The sequence below is a fragment of the Corylus avellana genome, chromosome ca7, assembly GCF_901000735.1.
Source record: "Corylus avellana chromosome ca7, CavTom2PMs-1.0".
Classification (NCBI taxonomy): domain Eukaryota; kingdom Viridiplantae; phylum Streptophyta; class Magnoliopsida; order Fagales; family Betulaceae; genus Corylus; species Corylus avellana.
The window spans coordinates 24,003,829-24,022,746 of NC_081547.1; the positions used below are offsets into that span (position 1 = coordinate 24,003,829).

At 32.9% G+C, this 18,918-nt stretch overlaps 2 protein-coding genes across 3 annotated transcripts in view; both read left to right on the forward strand.

Moving 5' to 3' along the window:
• The window catches only part of LOC132187409 (protein NUCLEAR FUSION DEFECTIVE 4-like), a 14,137-nt gene extending 1,050 nt beyond the window's left edge, over positions 1–13,087 (forward strand). Inside the window, exons 2-3 of one of the 2 annotated variants that reach the window (XM_059601711.1) lie at positions 10,328–10,648; positions 11,326–13,087. In XM_059601711.1, coding sequence (XP_059457694.1) covers positions 10,411–10,648; positions 11,326–12,866 — 1,779 coding nt within the window. In that variant the 5' untranslated portion in view covers positions 10,328–10,410 and the 3' untranslated portion in view covers positions 12,867–13,087. Of the gene's footprint in view, positions 1–10,261; positions 10,649–11,325 lie in introns of those variants that run through there. The other variant, XM_059601710.1, reaches the window with a different exon arrangement.
• Positions 13,088–16,092: 3,005 nt separating this feature from the next.
• Positions 16,093–18,918, forward strand: part of LOC132188031 (receptor-like protein 56) — a 6,322-nt gene continuing 3,496 nt past the window's right edge. Inside the window, exons 1-2 of the mRNA XM_059602446.1 lie at positions 16,093–16,135; positions 18,692–18,766. Of these exons, the coding sequence (XP_059458429.1) occupies positions 16,093–16,135; positions 18,692–18,766 (118 nt within the window). The remainder of the gene's footprint in view (positions 16,136–18,691; positions 18,767–18,918) is intronic.

Genomic DNA, 18,918 nt, shown 5'->3' on the forward strand with positions numbered 1-18,918 from the left:
CAGTAATCTTGATTATATCTAGCATGCAGTATTTAGATGGATCTGTAAAAATCAGCTTTTTTGATCTGAACCACACTAACAAAATTGAAAGACCTCCCTTACTGATCAATAAAAGAAGAAATTCTTTTGTTGGCTCAACCACTTCAGAAGGTCTCAGACGAAGAGACCAAGATATATATATATATATATATTTCTGAAGTGCTGGTTTTAGCACGTCAGTATTTTCCTTTTCTTTTTTGAATATCAGGTTTATATATATATATAAACTTGATATAAAAAAAAATAAAAAAAAATAAAAAATAAAAAATTAAGAAATACTGACGTGCTAGTTTAGCACGTTAGAAATTTCTGACGTGCTAAAACCGGTACGTCATAAATATATAATATAAATATTTAAATATTAATTTATTTAAATAAAAATTTTAAAAATTAAATTGAATTTAAATTTCCTGACGTGTCAAATATTGACACGTCAGAAAATCCTGATGTGTTGAATGTAACAAGTCAATAAATATTGACATGTCATATTCAACACGTCAAAAAAAAATTTGTTGACGTGCCACTTTTGGCATGTCAATAATTGATGACATGGCAAAATTTGGTTACTGTTTGCCACGTCAGTAATCATCTTGTTTTTTATAGTGTATAACACTTAACACTTATTAAAATAAGTTGAAAAAAAATCCCTCAAAACTTTGAAGGAAATTTTTGTCCCTTTTATAATCTAGAGAAAAATATAAAAAAAGCTCCATAAATTATCAGCAATTTGTAATATAGCCCCCAAATATTCAAAAGGTACTAAAGTAGCCCCCCAACCTACCAAAATATATCAAAAAGGCCACTTATTTTTTTATTCCTATAATACCCTTATTATTTTAACAAATAAAATAATTGTAAAAAAAACCAAACAATTTTCTAAAAATACAAAAAAAAAGTTTTTGGAATAAATAAATAATTAGTCACTGCAATTGGTCTAAATTACAAATTGTTTCATGTCGTATTAAAGTAAAATTAATGGGTGAATAAAAACAATTTTTTAACAGAATTTGACTCCGGGACTAAATTGTTTTTTTTGTTGAATATCTCAAGAACCGTACATTTGATTTTACTTTAGTACACCATAAATAGTCACTGTAGTTGGCCTAAATTATTTATTTGTTCTGAAAACTTTTTTTTTTTTTTTTTTGTATTTATTAAGCCATTGGTTTTTTTGTATTTTTAAAAAATTGTTTTTTTTTTTTTTTACAATTATTTTATTTGTTAAAAGAATTGGGGTATTATAGGAATAAAAAAAATAAGTGGCATTTTTGATACATTTTAATAGTTTGAAGGCTACTTTAATACCTTTTAAACATTGAGAGGCTATATTGCAAACGGTTGGCAGTTTAGGTGATTTGTTTTATATTTTTCCCTATTATCAATTTTTATTCGAAATGAAGAGCATCTTTTTTTACTTCTTTATTCCTCATTCGATCATGCCTAACTTATTTTTCTTTATAACCCAACCACCCTCTATTGTTCGGGAGCCACACCGCAGATTTATATTTCATTTTCAGGAGCTGAAGGTGTACCCTCGTGTCGCTTTTTAAGTCTCTTTAAAGGTGAAAACCCCTCAGTTCCTACCCTATGCTTATTTTTCTCATTATAATTAGTTGTAGTATTTTACTCTACTTCTAACTTGTCCCCTTCTCTTACTATGCATGCATATGAATTTCTAATTTTTTTTTCATTAGTTGTAGTATATTACTCTACTTTTAACTTGTCCCCTTCTGGTACTATGCAAGCATATGAATTTCTAATTTTTTTTTTTTTCCTTTGATAATAAATGTGAATGAAAATTCTGAAAATGAAACGGAAGCATTTTTGTTAATATGCTAGTGCCCCTTGTCTTTTGTCAACTTGCTAGATGCCTGAAATAGAAATGGTAGAAAATGAAGAACCAAATGCTGTGATATTAGATGTGAAAGAAAATTCTGAAAGTGAAACGAAAGCAAACAATCGAAGTGGAGATGAAAATCAAAATAGAGAAGTTGGAGGAGCATCTGCTTCAATCACAAATAAAAGTGAAGACAAGTTGTTGGCAATTGACATCGAGTGAATGCTAAGAAGAGCGGAGCCCTACTTGTCACGTGAATGTTGTATCTACTGATAGATAGGGGCATTCACATCCGGCTCAACAAATATTTAGCTAAATTTTAGCTAAAAGACCACATTATTCTATTTTAGCTACTTACAATTTTAAGGTATCTATATTTGGCTCAGCATTTTAGTTATTCTCTTTCAATTTTTCATTTAAATATTAATTTTCTATTATTTCTCCAACAATCATATTTTTAAAAATTTGTCATTAGTCATATTTTTCTAAATTTGTCTTTCACTAACGATTATATTTTTAAAAATTTTATTTTCCTAATGGTCATTTTTTTTTAAAAAAAATTTAATAGTATATATTACCATTTATTGAATATGTTATTAAAGAATTTAATAACACCCATGCAAAAAGAGAAAAAAAAAAAAAAAAACCAAAAACAAAAAAAACAAAACAAAAAACAAAAGATTGAACAAAAATTGCAAATTTGATGATACCCATAAGTTGAAATATGCAAAATAACTTTGATTTCAAGATAAATAAAACCCTTCACAAACGTATTAGGTATTGTGAGGCTGATTTTTTATTTTATAGTAGAGGGATGATAAAATCATTTTTTATTAGAGGAGAGAGAAAAGAACGAATTTTTATTATATAAGATTTAGATTGTTCAGCATCGGCTACTTTGTTGAGCCGGTTGGGAGGTGTTTTTTAGTTACTTGGCTATGTTGTTGAACCGAATGTGAATGATCTTAATGTGCTTGCATTTTTAATGAGAAACTAATAGTTAAAATAGAAAAATTATGAATTTTGAGCAGTTAAAATAGCCATTTACTATCGAAGATCCTCTAACATTGCAGTTGTCAAGTTCCCTGTTGACATGGATATTGCAGATCTGGAACTGAAGACGTTATTGCTGACTGAGCTTCCAGTAATGCTGTTGATGGGGCTGAGTAAACTGACTGAACATCCAACATCTGAGCTGACTGAGCTACCAATGATGCTGACTGAACTGACTGAGTTTCCAATGATCCTGTTGATGTTGCGGACTAAACCAACTGAAATTCCAACATCCAGACTGACTGAGCTTCCAATGATGCTTCTGGTGTTGCTGACAAAACTAACTCATGAGATGGCAATGCTGCTATTTCTCAATGAGCTTATTTTCGAGCTTCTTATTTCCATCAAAAAAATGGATCCCAGGTTGGTGGAGGCAGCACTTAATGGAAACGTCATTGAGCTGCAAAGATTACTTCAAGAGGACTCCCTCTTACTGGATAGAAATTCGTTAGCCATGTACCCTGAAACTGCCCTACACATTGCAGCCATGCGTGGGCAAACAGAGTTTGTTAGGGAGCTATTGAAGCTTAAACCAGATTTTGCCACCAGACTTGACAAGGACAGGTTGAGCGCATTACACAACCTCCGGAAATGGGTTTGTCGAATACAGCCCTAATTAGAAACTTGAACATTCGATACTCGGCTCCGATACAACCCTAATTCGAAAGTCCACTTACTAATTTCATAAATACCAAAATTACTGGTCCAGCTATGTATTTAACCCTTATTTATAACATTACAACGAAATTGAAAACCATAATTTAGATAATTATGTTGCTTTAGTTTTGAGTCTCGGATTCGGTTTCTGCATCAGCAGCTTCACCAGCTAATTATTTGGAGCAAATATGAAGGCAGCCCCTGCCACTTTGATCGTACTTATAACCCTTACGACAACATCCATGGTAGCATCGATGTTTGCCGCCAGATCCACCTATTATTAACACGATATCCTCGTACATCCCATATCTGCCACCGTATTTGGCATCATCTACTCCATTGGCCTCTTTGGTGGCCTTCACTGCACGTGCAATTAATGAACAATGTTGCTATAATATAATTATGATTTTAATGTGACAATATTAAAATTAATTAGCACACATAAAGAAAAACAAGTTGTTAGTGATCCCAACGCACCGTTTTTCAGGTCCCTCGCTGCCACCTCCGAAGTGATGAGAAGAATAATGGCCAACAAAAGACCTAGGAAAAGTAAAGCCTTGGAACCCATTTTTCTTAGCAAACAGAACTTGTAAACAAAGAAACTATTGGAAAGTGGTGATAAAATCAGTGCTCTTTCTTTATAGGCCAATATTAAAGAAAGAGCGCAACACCATTAAATTTGAAATTTCGATCATTTTCAATCCATTTGAATGAGATAATAACTTGTCTTTTAAAATGAAAAACCCCTCCCTCCAGTGTCCAAATGGACAGGAGAGGATACTGCTCCATTAATTTGGAAGGGCGCCCTACAATATTGTTTTAATATATAATGCAATACACGCTTTGGACATGTTTGAAGCTACTATACGGAAAGCTTCTGTTTCACCTTTGGCATGGTAGTGAAGTTGCCTTTGACGTGTTTGAAGCTATGGAAAGCTTCTCTTTGACCATCCCTTGGTAATTAAAGAAGGCCAGTATTTTTATAAAAATGATGGACAGGACAGTTTCGAGGGGATTTCTAGCTAATTAAAACTTCTTACTTTGATTCATCTTTTTTGACTTCAATTCCTGAACGATTTTATCTACTTTACTTTTGTTATGGTTGTTGTTCGTTTTCCAATTTCCATGATACTTCCTTCCATCTCGAGACTAAATGCAGAAGCAAAAGAAATGGATTACAGCTAGCTAGCAATTTCCTAGCTACCATAATTTTTATTATTATTGCATGAATTTAAACCAAATTGATAATTAATTAAGTATAACAGTTGGATATTTGGAAAGAGCACGTTTTATAAGGAGGATCACAAAGTATTGCATTAATTAATTAGTTCCTCAAAAAAGAAAAGAGTTGGAACAGAGGTATCCCTTGGTAAAGAAGGCCACTAATTTTATAAAACTGATGGACCGCACAGTTTCAACGGGATTAATTTCTAGCTAATTGACTAGCTAGGAACCACCTCGGACGCTTCCTAATTATAACCTGCTCTTTAATTATTTGCTTCCTCTGATCAAATCACTTGACTTGGGATCCATCAGAGTGTTTTTTTTTTTTTTATATGCCTGCACAAGAGGAGGGGGGAGGATTCGAACTAGTGACCTCCACTTTATTATGCGTGGTCTCAGCCGATTGAGCTACCTCTTACGGACGGGATTCATCAATAGTTGGCCTCGTTCAATCAACCCTGAAACTTATCCATCTAGGGACTGCTAAATTGCAATCCCATACACACAAAAATTAAATTCTCTCCCATAAAAATAAGGCCCCGTTTGATTTACTGGGAATAGAAGAGGTTAGAATAGAATAATTATTCCAATTATTTAGTTTGATAGAAATACATATTTCATAATTAGAATTGAACTAAAATTACTAAAAAGCCCATTTAATTTCTAATTTTTCCAAAACTCAAATTAAAATAAATAAATAAATAAAGATTGAATGTATATTCGCGGCCACCCTCATGGGCCGTTCTCGGGGTGGGGAATCTCACCTGTGGTGGTCTTGGCCACCCCCAGAGGGCCTCGGGGGTTCACCGCGAGGCCCTCCAGCGCCACCCCCTTGGCATTGTGTGACCGGCCACCCACATGACATTTTGTTTTTATTTTTATTTTTAATTTTTAATTTTTAAGCCATTCCTCTCACTTGTGTGTAAGAAATTAGTAATTCCTATGAGAATAACTATTCTTAGGAATAGACCCTTATCAAACAAAAGAATGGCTATTTCATAGGAATAGCCATTCCATTCCAAAGGTCTATTCCGCAAATCAAACAGGCCCTAATTATTCTCAACATTCCATGTTAAAATATGGGCCACCCCCAACGACGTTTAGGGGGTGGCCAGGCCACCCTCGATGGGCCTCATGGGTCCACCCCAAGGTACTTTAGGGGTGGTGCGACCACCACCTGCAGCGGGTGGCCGACCAGCCCCTACAACTCAAGGGTTTTCCAATTTTATTTATTTATTTATTTGAAAAACAAAATGTGGGGTTTTAGATAATTTTGGTTCAACTCCAATTAAAATACATATGTTATTGCCAAACTAAGAAATATGAATAACTATTCTATTCCATTTTCATCTATTCTTAATACTAGCTATTCATTTTCTTAACAGAATACACATTCTGCGAATCAAAGAAGGCCTAAGACCTCTGAGATAAAGAAAAAGAAAAATAGAAAGTCACATTAATCACACGAGTTACTAAATTCATAATTTCACGTGAACTTGCTTGGCTGCAACTTATCTTTGTGGGATTTTTGTTGATTGGACCTACTGAAATAAATGGTTCACGATTGGCGCTGACAATAATAGGAACAATGGTCTTCATCGACATAGCTCGCTTCGGCTTCTAGTTCGTCAAGAGCTGGTCCAATGAAATTAGAAACAGAAAATCTAATGACAGAGAACAACCTTTTTGTGTGGTTTTCCTTGCCAAATATAGTAGGCTAGTGTTGCATATCTACTTGTCGGAAAAGCCTTGAGCATGCATGAATTAAGGTTGTTAGCTTTTTGGGAGTATGTGAACTTGAAAAAACTCTAAACTGTGGCATGTAATTCTAATAATATTGCTTCCTATTTTCACCTTTATAGTTTATAGTCAAAGCTATTTCTCAATTTGGTCATAGGTGAACCTCAATGTGAAAATTCTGATTAAAAGGCTCTGTTTGTTTCACCATAAAATGATTTACAGAAAATGTTTTACATATTTACGGGTGTTTGACGCGACGTAAAATAATAGTCAATGAAAAATATTTTCCCTTTAATCGAAAATTTTTCTTTAATTTTAGAAAAATGATTTACTGTTTTCAAAACCGTAAACTAATTTTCGACTTTGAGCATCTCATTCTCACTACAAAAATATAATTTTTTTGTAACGGCCCATTAGTGACGTGTTAAGCCTGTTGACACGTTACTAACGGTTAGTAACGTGTCATTAGTAACGTGGCTGGCAGGTTGCAAAATTGGAAGTTACTAAATTGGAAGTTACTAATGGGAATTTAGTAACGTGTCAATTTCTGACACGTCACCCTTTAGTAACGTGTCAGAAATTGACACGTTACTAAAGTTTAGTAACGTGTCAAACTTAACACGTTACTAAGCTTTAGTAACGTGTCAATTTCTGACACGTTACTAAAGTTTAAAAAATTAATTAAAAAATATATATTTCAAATTTATTTCTGGATTTTTTTTTTTCAAATAATATTATGGAATTCCAAACCCAGATTTCAAATAAAATCATATTCGAATTTGATTTTCAAAATTCCAAACCCAGATTTCAAATAACATCATATTCGAATCTAATTTTCAAAAATTCAAACCCAGCAAATAAAAATTTATTTGACAAAAAAAGAATTAATTGAACTTTGAATAGATCAATAGATTCAAACTCAGCAGCAAAAATTAATTTAAGCAAAAAATTTCAAAAGTTTTGAACTTAGAATCTAATTTTACTACTCACTCACTGTGTGGAGTTGGAAACCTACAACACCAAAAATCAGAAACCTACAACACCAAAGAACCAGAAAAATCAGTAGGTTTAAAAGTTAAGACAAATGACAAAAAAATCAATAAGAAAAATTACTCATTAAAGTATATAATGTCTGATCCTTAAGTGGATTCAACCTGAAAAATCAAACCAAACCAACCAAAAAATTCAGACCCAGAAAAATTTCAAACCCAACAGCAAAAGAAATTTCAAAATTCCAAACCCAGCAGCCAAAACAAATTTCAACACCCCAAACTCAGCAGAAAAAAAAAAAATGTTAGATCTTCGATCGCTTCTCTTTTTCATCTTCTTCTTATCTTCTCTTTTTTTCTCTTCTCCTTTTCTTTTTCTTCTTCCCATATGAGAGAAGAGAGAGCTGCCATGGGCGTGAGAGCAAAAGAGAGAAAAAGAGAAGAAAGAAGAAGTACGGCCAGGATGAAGAAAAAAGAGGGAAGAAATAAAAAAAATAATTGACAACTTTAGTAACGTGTCAAATTTGACACGTTACCAATGGGAAATTTGAAAAAATAAATAAAAAAAATTTGAAAACTTTAGTAACGTGTCAAATTTGACACGTTACCATTTGGTAACGTGTTAGCTTTGACACGTCACTAAATGGTAACGTGTTAAATTTGACACGTTACCAATGGGAAATTTGAAAAAATAAATAAAAAAATTTTGAAAACTTTAGTAACGTGTCAAATTTGACACGTTACCATTTGGTAACGTGTCAAAGCTGACACGTCACTAAATGGTAACGTGTCAACTTTGACACGTTACTAAAGTTGTCAATTTTTTTTTAATTTTCGGAACAATGACGTGTCAAATTTGACACGTTACCATTTTGTAACGTGTCATCTTTGACACGTCACCAAATGGTAACGTGTTAACTTTAACACGTTACCAAATACTTTGGTAACGCGTGAAAAAGTGCCACGTCACCAAATAGTGACGTGTGAAAAAATCCTGCACAATAGGCACGTTACTAATAACACATTTTTTTGTAGCACTAGCTTTTGTGGTCATTTTGCATTCAAAATTTTCTCAGTAATAAGTTGGTAGACATCTCAATCGTGGTGATGGAAGTGCTGATGATACCATGCTTGTAGCTTTCATTAGTCTTGCATTGCATTCATCTTTGAACTTTCCTGGTTAATGACAAAAGAAAGGTGATAATGCGTGGAAGAAAAATTAGGGTTCTGATTGGATTAAATTGATACAACCGTCGGGTAGTACACTTTCTTTTTGGAAATATCATTTATAACGACCAGTCATCAATAGGTTCTTTCATGGGTCTCACATTCGCTTGTATTTTTGTTGGATCAAGATTCCCTACAATTTTTAAAAAATTGTAAATTATCAGATTACAGAATTTATGCCGTTTATAGGTATTGAAACGCTTGAAAAATGTCGTTTATTAAAAATGTAGCATGTTACTGTTGAGAATTAAGTATATTTTTATTAGGTTCTTGTTTTTTATGTTGTAAAAAAACTTTGAGCTATAATTTCAAGAAAATTGTAGATTCTTAATTAGGCCATTTCTAGGGCATCAAAACGCTTGAAAAATGCTATCTATTAAAAAGGTAGCATGTTACAATTGAGAATTGAATATATTTTCTTAAGGTTCTTGTTCTCTATGTTGTAAAAAAACTTTGAGCCAAAAAAATCATCTTTTAATTTTATGAAAAAGAAGTGTCTCTGCAAAAGTGAAAAAAAAAAAAACATTTTGAAAAGAAAACTCTTTTTGCCTGCCTCAATAAAAATGTGGCATTTTTAAAGTGTTTTGATACCTAAAAATACCTTAATTTCATAATTTGAAAATTGTAGACCATCCTAATTCCTTTCTATTTTTTTTTTTTTTTTTTGTGGTATAAAATTCAATAAAATGGGTTATGTTAAATGGGGTTGAGCACATATATTTAAGTTATTGGTTTTTCTATGATACACGATTATTTTTTGTTAAAATATTTATTTATTTTCAATGTTCAAGGGCGGGTAAAAATCATGAGGATAAGAGTGAGAGTTTGAGAATAAGGTCACGTAAGACCACTTTGAGTGATCGATGAGTGATGGTTATAATTGTTTGACTATTTGGACAAATGGATGCTGTATTTGAGTATTCTCATGATTATTTGATAATTGTATATGTCGATTTGGACATGATGTATTGAGATTTGAGCATTATGTAGCATATCTTGACAATATCAAAGTAGTCCAAGTAATTTTATTTGTTGGTTTAATAGTATTTTGCTGAATATATGAATGAACGATCGATTGGATTTTAGATGTAGAGAACAGCATCTTAATAATATACAAAAATATTATTGGTGTTTTTAATAATTACATAAGTGGACGTTTACATAATATTAGTAAGATGATATTTAGTATTACTCTATTTTTTTAAAAAAAATTAAAAAAAAAAAAAAAAAAAAAAGCACGGACATTAATGTTGTTGGAATATTTTGGTAAATTATTACATAAGCGCATGTTGTGCTTTGGCATCATATGTGAAAATGTATGGCTTAAAATTTGTCCACGTACGTACGTATGATTAAAAAAAAAAAGAGGCGTAAATTGAAGTACGATAAAATGTTTCATGTAATGCTGTAAATGAAGAGAAAATAATATATGTTTAGAATCTGTCCACGCGTATGGTCTAGATTAATGGGAGTAAACCAGTTATATAACTTGCTTCTACTGCAGGAACTAGAACAGAAACAATCAGATTTTTCAGCTTTCTTTTCCACTGATTTTCTGCAGGAAAATCAGCGACGCTTTCTTAGCTACCCTTTTTGTCGTGTTTTGAAATATCCGGCCAACACTTCTGAAAAAAGGCAAAAGAAATGGTGTTTCCTGCAACAACAGGAGGAGGCGGCGACGGTTGGGCAGACATGAAGAGCATCACCCTTCAAGTGCTCAAGGGGCGGTGGTTCGTGGTGTTCACAACATGTCTGTTGATGTCCGTCTCCGGAGCGAGCTACATGTTCGGCCTCTACTCCAACGAGATCAAATCCACACTCGGCTACGACCAGACAACTCTCAATTTGCTTGGCTTCTTCAAGGACTTGGGTTCCAACATAGGTACCGTTAAATCATTATCTCAATACGTTCAATCACCACTTATTTAAAAAAAATTAAAAGTATATATTCACAATGATAAAGTAAAGTTTTTTCTTTTTTTCTTTGGTGTTTAGACTAGCTGGTTGCTACAGTCAATTTTGTTTGGTCGTGGAGTTTTTGTAATTGGCTGGTTGCTTGTATTAGTCTAAGTTGTTGAATGAAATTTTTTCTTATTCATAAATAAAATGATCAAATTTAAAAGAGCCACTTTTAAAATGAAGCAAGCATTAAATTCTTAATATCTTTCTATACTTTAATTAATTATAATTTTTTATTAGTTTTAAACCATTATATAATAAGCTTAAAAAATAAACGGACGAGAAAGTAACCTTAGATAAATGGGTCTTTGACTTTTTTTGAAAAGTAAAACTTTTGATTTTTAGCGGACTGGAAAGTAAGCTCACAGCAAAGTAAAAAAAAAAAAAAAAAGCTTAAAAAATTATAACTTCCACTTTTTCGGCTCTAGGTATGTTTAAGGAGTATATATGACAACCGTTAAAAATGGATTGGAGCTTGTTAATAAACCGATATTTTTTTTTAGTTTTGTTACATTTTTAGTGAAAAAGTACATGTAAAAAGCTCATTGTGAATGTTTAAGAAAAAAAAAAAAATTAATAATGTAATTTATATTTTAACAGGTATCCTGTCTGGCCTAATCAACCAAGTGACACCGCCATGGGTGGTCTTAGTAGTTGGTGGAGTTCTGAATTTTTTTGGTTACTTCATGATATGGCTGGCCGTGACCAAAAGAATTGGCAAGCCTAGTGTGTGGAACATGTGCTTGTACATTTGTATTGGTGCAAATTCCCATACTTTCACCAACACTGGAGCGCTCGTCACCAGCGTGATGAACTTCCCAGAGAGCCGTGGAATGGTGATGGGGCTTAATAACGGCTATATCGGTCTGAGCGCAGCGATTATCACGCAATTATTCCACGCCTTCCTTGGCGGCGACACCAAGTCTTTGATCTTGCTAATGGCGTCTCTTCCAATGGCCGTATCCTGCACTTTTCTCCGTGTCATTCGGGTTCTGAAGGGTGGTGTTCGGCAACCTAACGAAATTAGAGTTTTCTGCAATTTCCTCTGCGTTTCACTTTGTCTTGCTGGGTTTTTGATGGTTATGATTATTGTACAAAACAATGTCACCTTCACGCAAACAGAGTATGGTGCCAGTGTCGGCGTGACGTTTTTCTTGTTATTTCTCCCCATTGTTGTCGTCGTCAAGCAAGAGTATAAGATTTGGAAGATCAACAAGAAAGTTGTCAATGATCCTTCACCGTTGAAAGTAATCACTCAGCTTGAGCCTTCACCATCATCAATTTCGGCTACTGAAGAATTGACTGCAGAAAATCAAGCTTCCTGTTGGAAAACAATGTTCCGACAGCCGGATAGAGGGGAGGATTATACAATACTCCAAGCACTTTTCAGCATTGACATGTTGCTGCTGTTCTTAGCGACAATTTGCGGCCTCGGGGGGACTTTAACGGTAATGGACAACTTGGGACAAATTGGAACATCCTTAGGATATCCGCTTGCAAGTATAAGCAATTTCGTGTCACTTTCAGGCATATGGAACTATCTAGGAGTTGTTGTCGCAGGTGTGGTGGCAGAAATTTTTGTGACAAAATACAAGTTTCCTCGTCCTCTTATGCACACTTTAATCCTCCTTTTATCATGTGTTGGTTATCTTCTAATCGCGTTTAATGTCAAACATGCACTTTATTTTGCATCTATAATCTTGGGGGCTTGCTGTGGAGCACAATGGCCGCTAGTTTTCACAATAATTTCTGAACTTTTTGGCCTAAAATACTACTCTGTTCTGTACAACTTCGGGGCACTGGCTAGCCCAATTGGGTCTTATTTGCTCAATGTGAGTGTCACTGGGTATTTATATGACCGGGAAGCTATGAAGCAACTAGCTGCATTGGGACTCAAGAGGCAGCCTGGGGAAGAACTAAATTGTAGTGGGGGGGAGTGCTATAGATTGTCTTTCATTATTCTCACTGTTGTGACATTGTTTGGTACAATTGCTTCACTTTTCTTGGTGCTCAGGACTATGAAATTTTACAAGAGTGACATCTATAAGAAGTTCCGAGAGGTAAAAGCCACCGAGACAGGACGGGTGATTGGCCAAGATGGAGTTGGAATGTCAGTGGTTACTCGAGGGGAAAAGGAATAGTTCTCTCCGTTTGAAGTGAAATGAAGAGACACAATTTCATCCTTAGAATAAAATCTTTAACATAAAATAACTCATATCCATTTAACTTGAAATGGAGAAAGATGTACTTCCACTGGAGGGGAGAAGTGTACGTTTGAATATACTTCCATTGATGAATGAAAGGGATTGATAGATATGTTGCTCCCACTTTTGTTATGCAAAGTCTATTCTTTCTTTGTTTTCCTTGCAAGTCATCTTCTGCTTTGATGCTCAATTATCAATAAAAATTAAAATAAAAACAAAAACAAATGCAAAAGAGGTTCTATAATTATTTGCAAAAATTTATAGTCTAACGCTCCCCTTAAGTCCAACACATGTAATATATGCCAGTGGTAAAGTCTAAACTCACAGGTAGGGGTGGGTATCGGTTATAACGATACCGGTAAACCTATTTTCGATAATTAACCGAAATTATCAGTTAATTTAGTTAATTAACCAATAACATTTCGATAAGAAATCATTTCAAAAATTTTGGTTAAAACGGTTAATCGATTAATAATGGTTCGGTTAATCGGTTAACCATGAGTTTGTTTAATTGGGCTAAAAATTGATTATTTTGGGGCCCAAATTGCTTTTTGGGATAAAATAGCTTATTGAACAAAAAAAAAAAAAATTAAATGTGCCCACTAATTAATACAATAAAAGGCTACCATACACATGTTCAGCAAAAAAAAAATTCTTATTAGTTAATCGATTAACCGATAAAAAAATAATTATACCGATTAACCAAATCGAACCGACTTTGGTATAAAAATCCTCAACCGATTACCGACCGACTTCTGGCCGTAGGCAGTTAATGTCGATTCAGTCGCAGTCGGTAGACGATAGACGGTTAATATGCCCATCCTTACTCACAAGACAACCAATAAAGACCAAGGCCTTAATCAATTATAATTCTCAATAATTGTAAAAGACTTTGGCGTCCAGCTTAGCCAATAACTCAATTAAAATCAAAGTTTAGTTGCTCTTTGGTTTTCCAAAGAGATGTGAGTATATAATAAAGGTAACCTATTGGAATTGTTGCAAAATTCTAAATTACTTTGTTCTTATTGTATTTTGTCCTCAATCAATCACAGCATTAACGAGTCATCTTCTCTCTATTTTTTCGTCAATTTTCTTATGTAAAATTTATTAAATTACAAATTAATGTGACACTTTACATTCAATGAATTGTGCATTTTTTAGGCTAGACATGTGAAGATGGGCTCAATAATAGACCTGATAGCTAGGTCTCTATTTTTATTTATTTATTTATTTATTTTTTTAAATATGGAACTTCCATTAATGAAATTTCACGATTATAAAGCTCTTACATCACTCAGCATACGGCTCTGAAAAATTATAGCCAAAAGCTATGAAGTTATAAAGTCATAAAAATGACTTCAAGCTTCCGCTAACCCATGTACAATTACATTTAAAGATCAAATCTACTTCATGCAAACTAGATCTACGGTATAGGTAGCCCAAATACAAAAACAAAAATAAAAAACAACTAGAAACTAAAAATTCGGCCGTGAGAGTTAAGCCCCCACACTGATCTACTACATCCTCAACCCGAAGATCAGGATAACAAATCCATCCTCAACTTGAAGGTCAGGACAAACAAAAACAAAAACTCCACAAGCAGTAGCGGAAGGAGCACGGCATCGTAAACATCTTTTCGAAAGACACGCCAGGCTGGATGCAGGACCTCTGCGGTTCGTCCCCTCAAAATTACAAGAAAAAAAAAAAATTAAGGCAAAAAATAATAATTTAAGATATTTTTTGCTTATTAGTCCATCCCCAAAAATTTTTTTGCCTTGGGTTCCCCCAAATTCAAAGCTAGCTTCGTCCCTGAAACACGCCTTGGTTGAAGAAGACGATCAGATCTAAGGTTGAAGAGACTAGATCTAAAGCAACCCACCAAAAACGGAGACCAAAAGAACCTACAAAGAAGACACCGAGCACTGCTACCGTAAAAGGGGAAGAGGGAAGATCTTGATCTTTCCTCCACTTGAAATTCTCCTTGCTAGGTCTCCTTGTTGATTTGTATGAATTTTTTTTTTTTTTTTTTATTAGTATGAAAAGTTTGTTTTCAAAGTTAAAGTTTATTTTTTGCCCTTATCAATAGGTGTATAAGAATATGCTTTATTATTATTATTATTATTATTGTTTAAAAAAAAAAAAATTTATCAGGCATTATCATGATACTTCAGTTACAAAATGAAAAAGCATTATGTTATCATATAAAGATCTCTGAATAGTTAAATAAAATTATATGATCTAAATTATTTTGAGATAATTAAAATATATATAAACACTACTAAGAAGTTAAAGGAGCATATACCCTCCTGGAAATGGGTGTCAAAGAAATAGACAAAATGGTAGATTGCATCAAATTAAAAGTTCGATGGGTGAAATTGAGAATTTTTTAAATTTGGAAGGGTCTTCTCAAAATGTGTGGTAGTTCAGTGTTCATTTGTGAAATTTTCCCTAATTGAAAAAAAAAAATTAAAATAAAATAAAATAAACAAAGGGTAAAAGCCTAAAAAGAAAAATGAGAGGGGGCCATTTGGCATGTTATGAGGGTTTTTATTTTTTTCTCTTATTTTATTTCATCATGTCTAATCATTTGCTTCTTGGTTATATATATCCTGTAGTCTAATCTTTGGAGGTTACGTGTCAGTGTCAATAGATCCGATTGCATCGAGTTATATACTTTAGAAAGCACAAATTAACATTTAAGAACAACGTTCTCACATGATTCTATAACATTGTGATATTTTTTTCATACTCCATTTTTCATCATTTATATTCTAAAAAAGTTGAAAACTATGTTTTAGGGAAGCTTGAAAATGAGGTTTGTTTTGTCCCCAATGGGTAAATCAATCGCCTGGGGACCACGCAGCGATCCACGCCTAATGAAGCAAATATTAATAGTTCGAATTCCTCACCTTGTGTGGACATGTCAAAAACAAAATCAGGTTTTTCTTCTTTCAAAAAAGCTATTTCAGGCTTTTTCTATAGATAAGTAGGGGAGAAAACCAAATTTCGGTTAGCAGTTTTAACCGGGGTACCCGGTTGGTATTATTTAAATACCGGAACCAGTAACCGGCTAACCGGTTCCTCCTCCTTAAGCCAGAAGTCAAAAAAAAAAAAAAAAAATTATATATATATATATCCTACAGAGACTTGGTTGTGTTACAAGATGAGATCACAAGCTCACGTTGCTGAGGATAAGGAGGCAGACGGTTTGCACAAGGAGTGTTATGCAGCAAGATGCTTATGTGGAGGATAAGTTGAGTTGTTGAACCATGCAACAGAAGATGGGATAAGGAGAATATGCATACTTTTCTTTTTCTTTTTTAATTTCTAGGATTTTTTTGTCTTTCTTTTTTTAAAAAAAAAAAAAAAAAAAAAAAAAAAAAAAAAAAAGAAGAAAATTATGGGTGTTTTTGTCTTTTTGCAAGACAAAAGGGATGTATTGCAATTTCCTAGTTTGTGGGGACATTATTTCTATCGAAGGTTTGATAAGACATTACAAATTACATGGTAATAGAAGAGAATATGCATATTTTTCCTAAAATAAAAATAGCATACATAAGCATGATTTCTACTAAAAAAACAAAAATGAAAAAAATAATGAGTGGAGGAAATCAGATGAGAAATTTATAAACTTAGATTTCTTTTTATTATTATTATTATTATTGGGAAATGGCATGTTTTCTAATCAAGAAAGTTTGAATGTGAGTGATAATCAAACGGTGTGCCGTTTATGGGAAGTATACGAGAATGATTCAACCGTCTGCCGTTGTCTAGCCAAAACGAATGGAAAATGAATGCCCAACACTATCAATTAGGAATTGTGAAAAATGTTGAATGAAAGATTATGAAACTAACAATTAAGACACGCACTTATAAAAAAAAAAAAAAAACAATTAAGACACGCAGGCATGCATGTTTGTGACCCCCACAACATGTGATTTCCTTTTTGGCTATTTTATGGATTTTCCAATGAGATATGCTATACAATTTTATTTTATTTTTTTAATTTTTTTTGACAAACGTTAGGTGTAATTCACAATTGAAAAATCGACTTGCAAGAGAATGATACGCAAGAGCTTATGTATACATAGTTAATTTTACTTAAGCCATGTGAGACACTTAGGATCGTAACATTTATTTACGTCTTATTAATATTTAATTTTTAAGAGTTAAGGGTGTTTTTGTAATTCAATAAATAGATGTTGCCTAATATTATTTTGGGTAAATCAATAAACAAGTGTGACACTAGGGTTTAACTGTGAGTTTATTTAAGTAAGATTTGCACTCCAATTGAGGCAATAAACACAGCTGCCCAAATTGCTCTGAGGAGAGACTCATCTTATTAGTGATGATGAGATTCTCAGCCTCTAGTTCAACTTGGAATTTCTATACTACTTCTTGTTCTTTGTTTGTTTTGATATTCAACCTACATCACACTTGGAAGCTTCCATAGTATGTAAAAATAATAACACATATAATCTATATCTATATGCAAGGGATTTACTCAGATATGATACAGCGCCAAGTCATGAGGATTTTTTTTTTTTTTTTTTGAAAACATGATATAAATTAAGTAGTTGTTGGTAGGACCTCCAAGATGTATATATGGGGTTCAATATATGCTTGCAATGTTCCAGCATACAAGACTATATATATATATATATTCTCCCTTGATTGATAAGCAATACGCCTGTTTATCTTAACGCTTATTTAATATTCTTTTATGCTCTATCCTTCAACTTGACGTAGCGAAAGTGACAAACGTGAAAGAGAAACTGTGTTCTCAAAGCACACACAATGAACACATGTTGATAGAGAAAACTGATAATATTATATATATAAGAAAGCAGTTTATTTCAATACAAATGATCCCAATTTATAATGAAATTATAAAGTTACAAAAGGGTAAAATATTATAAGAATGGAAATAAACAAAAGAAACAAAATGTAATAATTATGAAAATACTTGGTGCCAAAGGAAATCCTAATTTATGGAAATACTTGGGATCAAAGAAAATCGAAAGATGTAAATCTTCTAGACGAAAAATCAGAAAATTAGAGAAATTAAGTTATTTGTAACATATTTTCTAGTTCCTATATGTAATTTGAGATATTTGAATGGATAATAGAATGGATTTGCATGATTTAGGAGAGAATGAAATGAATGATGTGTTTGGATCGATGAATACGAATAGACTAGATTGATAAACCTTGACTGTTTGACATACTCAAGAATCTCCAAGAGGTTACAGCTTTGTTTGGCAAAGCCTTTCTTTTCCTTTACTATTGTTCATACACAATTTCTCAAAAAAAATTAATATCAAAACATTCTAATTTTTTTATTTTTTACATCACATTATTCATTTTTTATTACTATTCAAATAAAAAAAAATCACTACAAAACAAAACTTTTTCACTTTTTTTACTTTTTTATACTAAACATTCTTACTTTTTTTTTTTTTTTTTCACATCAACTACAGTATCTAAGGAAAAGGCTTTTGCCAAACAAAGCCGCCGTACCGAAAACAATGAACTTTTTTCATATGAATCTCTTCTGCAACCCTACTGATTGCAAACTATTTTGACAGCTAAACCCAACTATCTTTAACCCAGCCCAACTGCCTTAACTAATTACTCCATCACTTATCTAACATAGACCCAACTTTATAGATGGCTTACATTATTATTATTATGGGAAATATCTTCCAAATCACAATATGTCAATTAGTCCCTACATGTTGTGTTCACTTAATTTGCTGCAGATCTGGCTGATATGAAAAGCTTAAAGGTCTTAAATTTGCAACACAATTTCCTCCATGGTGTCCTACCAGTTGAAGGTAACGAAATTGTTTCATCACAAAAGATTTTTTTTTTTTCTACGATAATATTAACTAGCATGCCCATTTTATGTTTTCCCCAGAACTAATCATCCTTGTCATTTTCCTTCATAGGTTTTGCAGCTTCTGGGAGTTTGGAGATTTTAGATTTG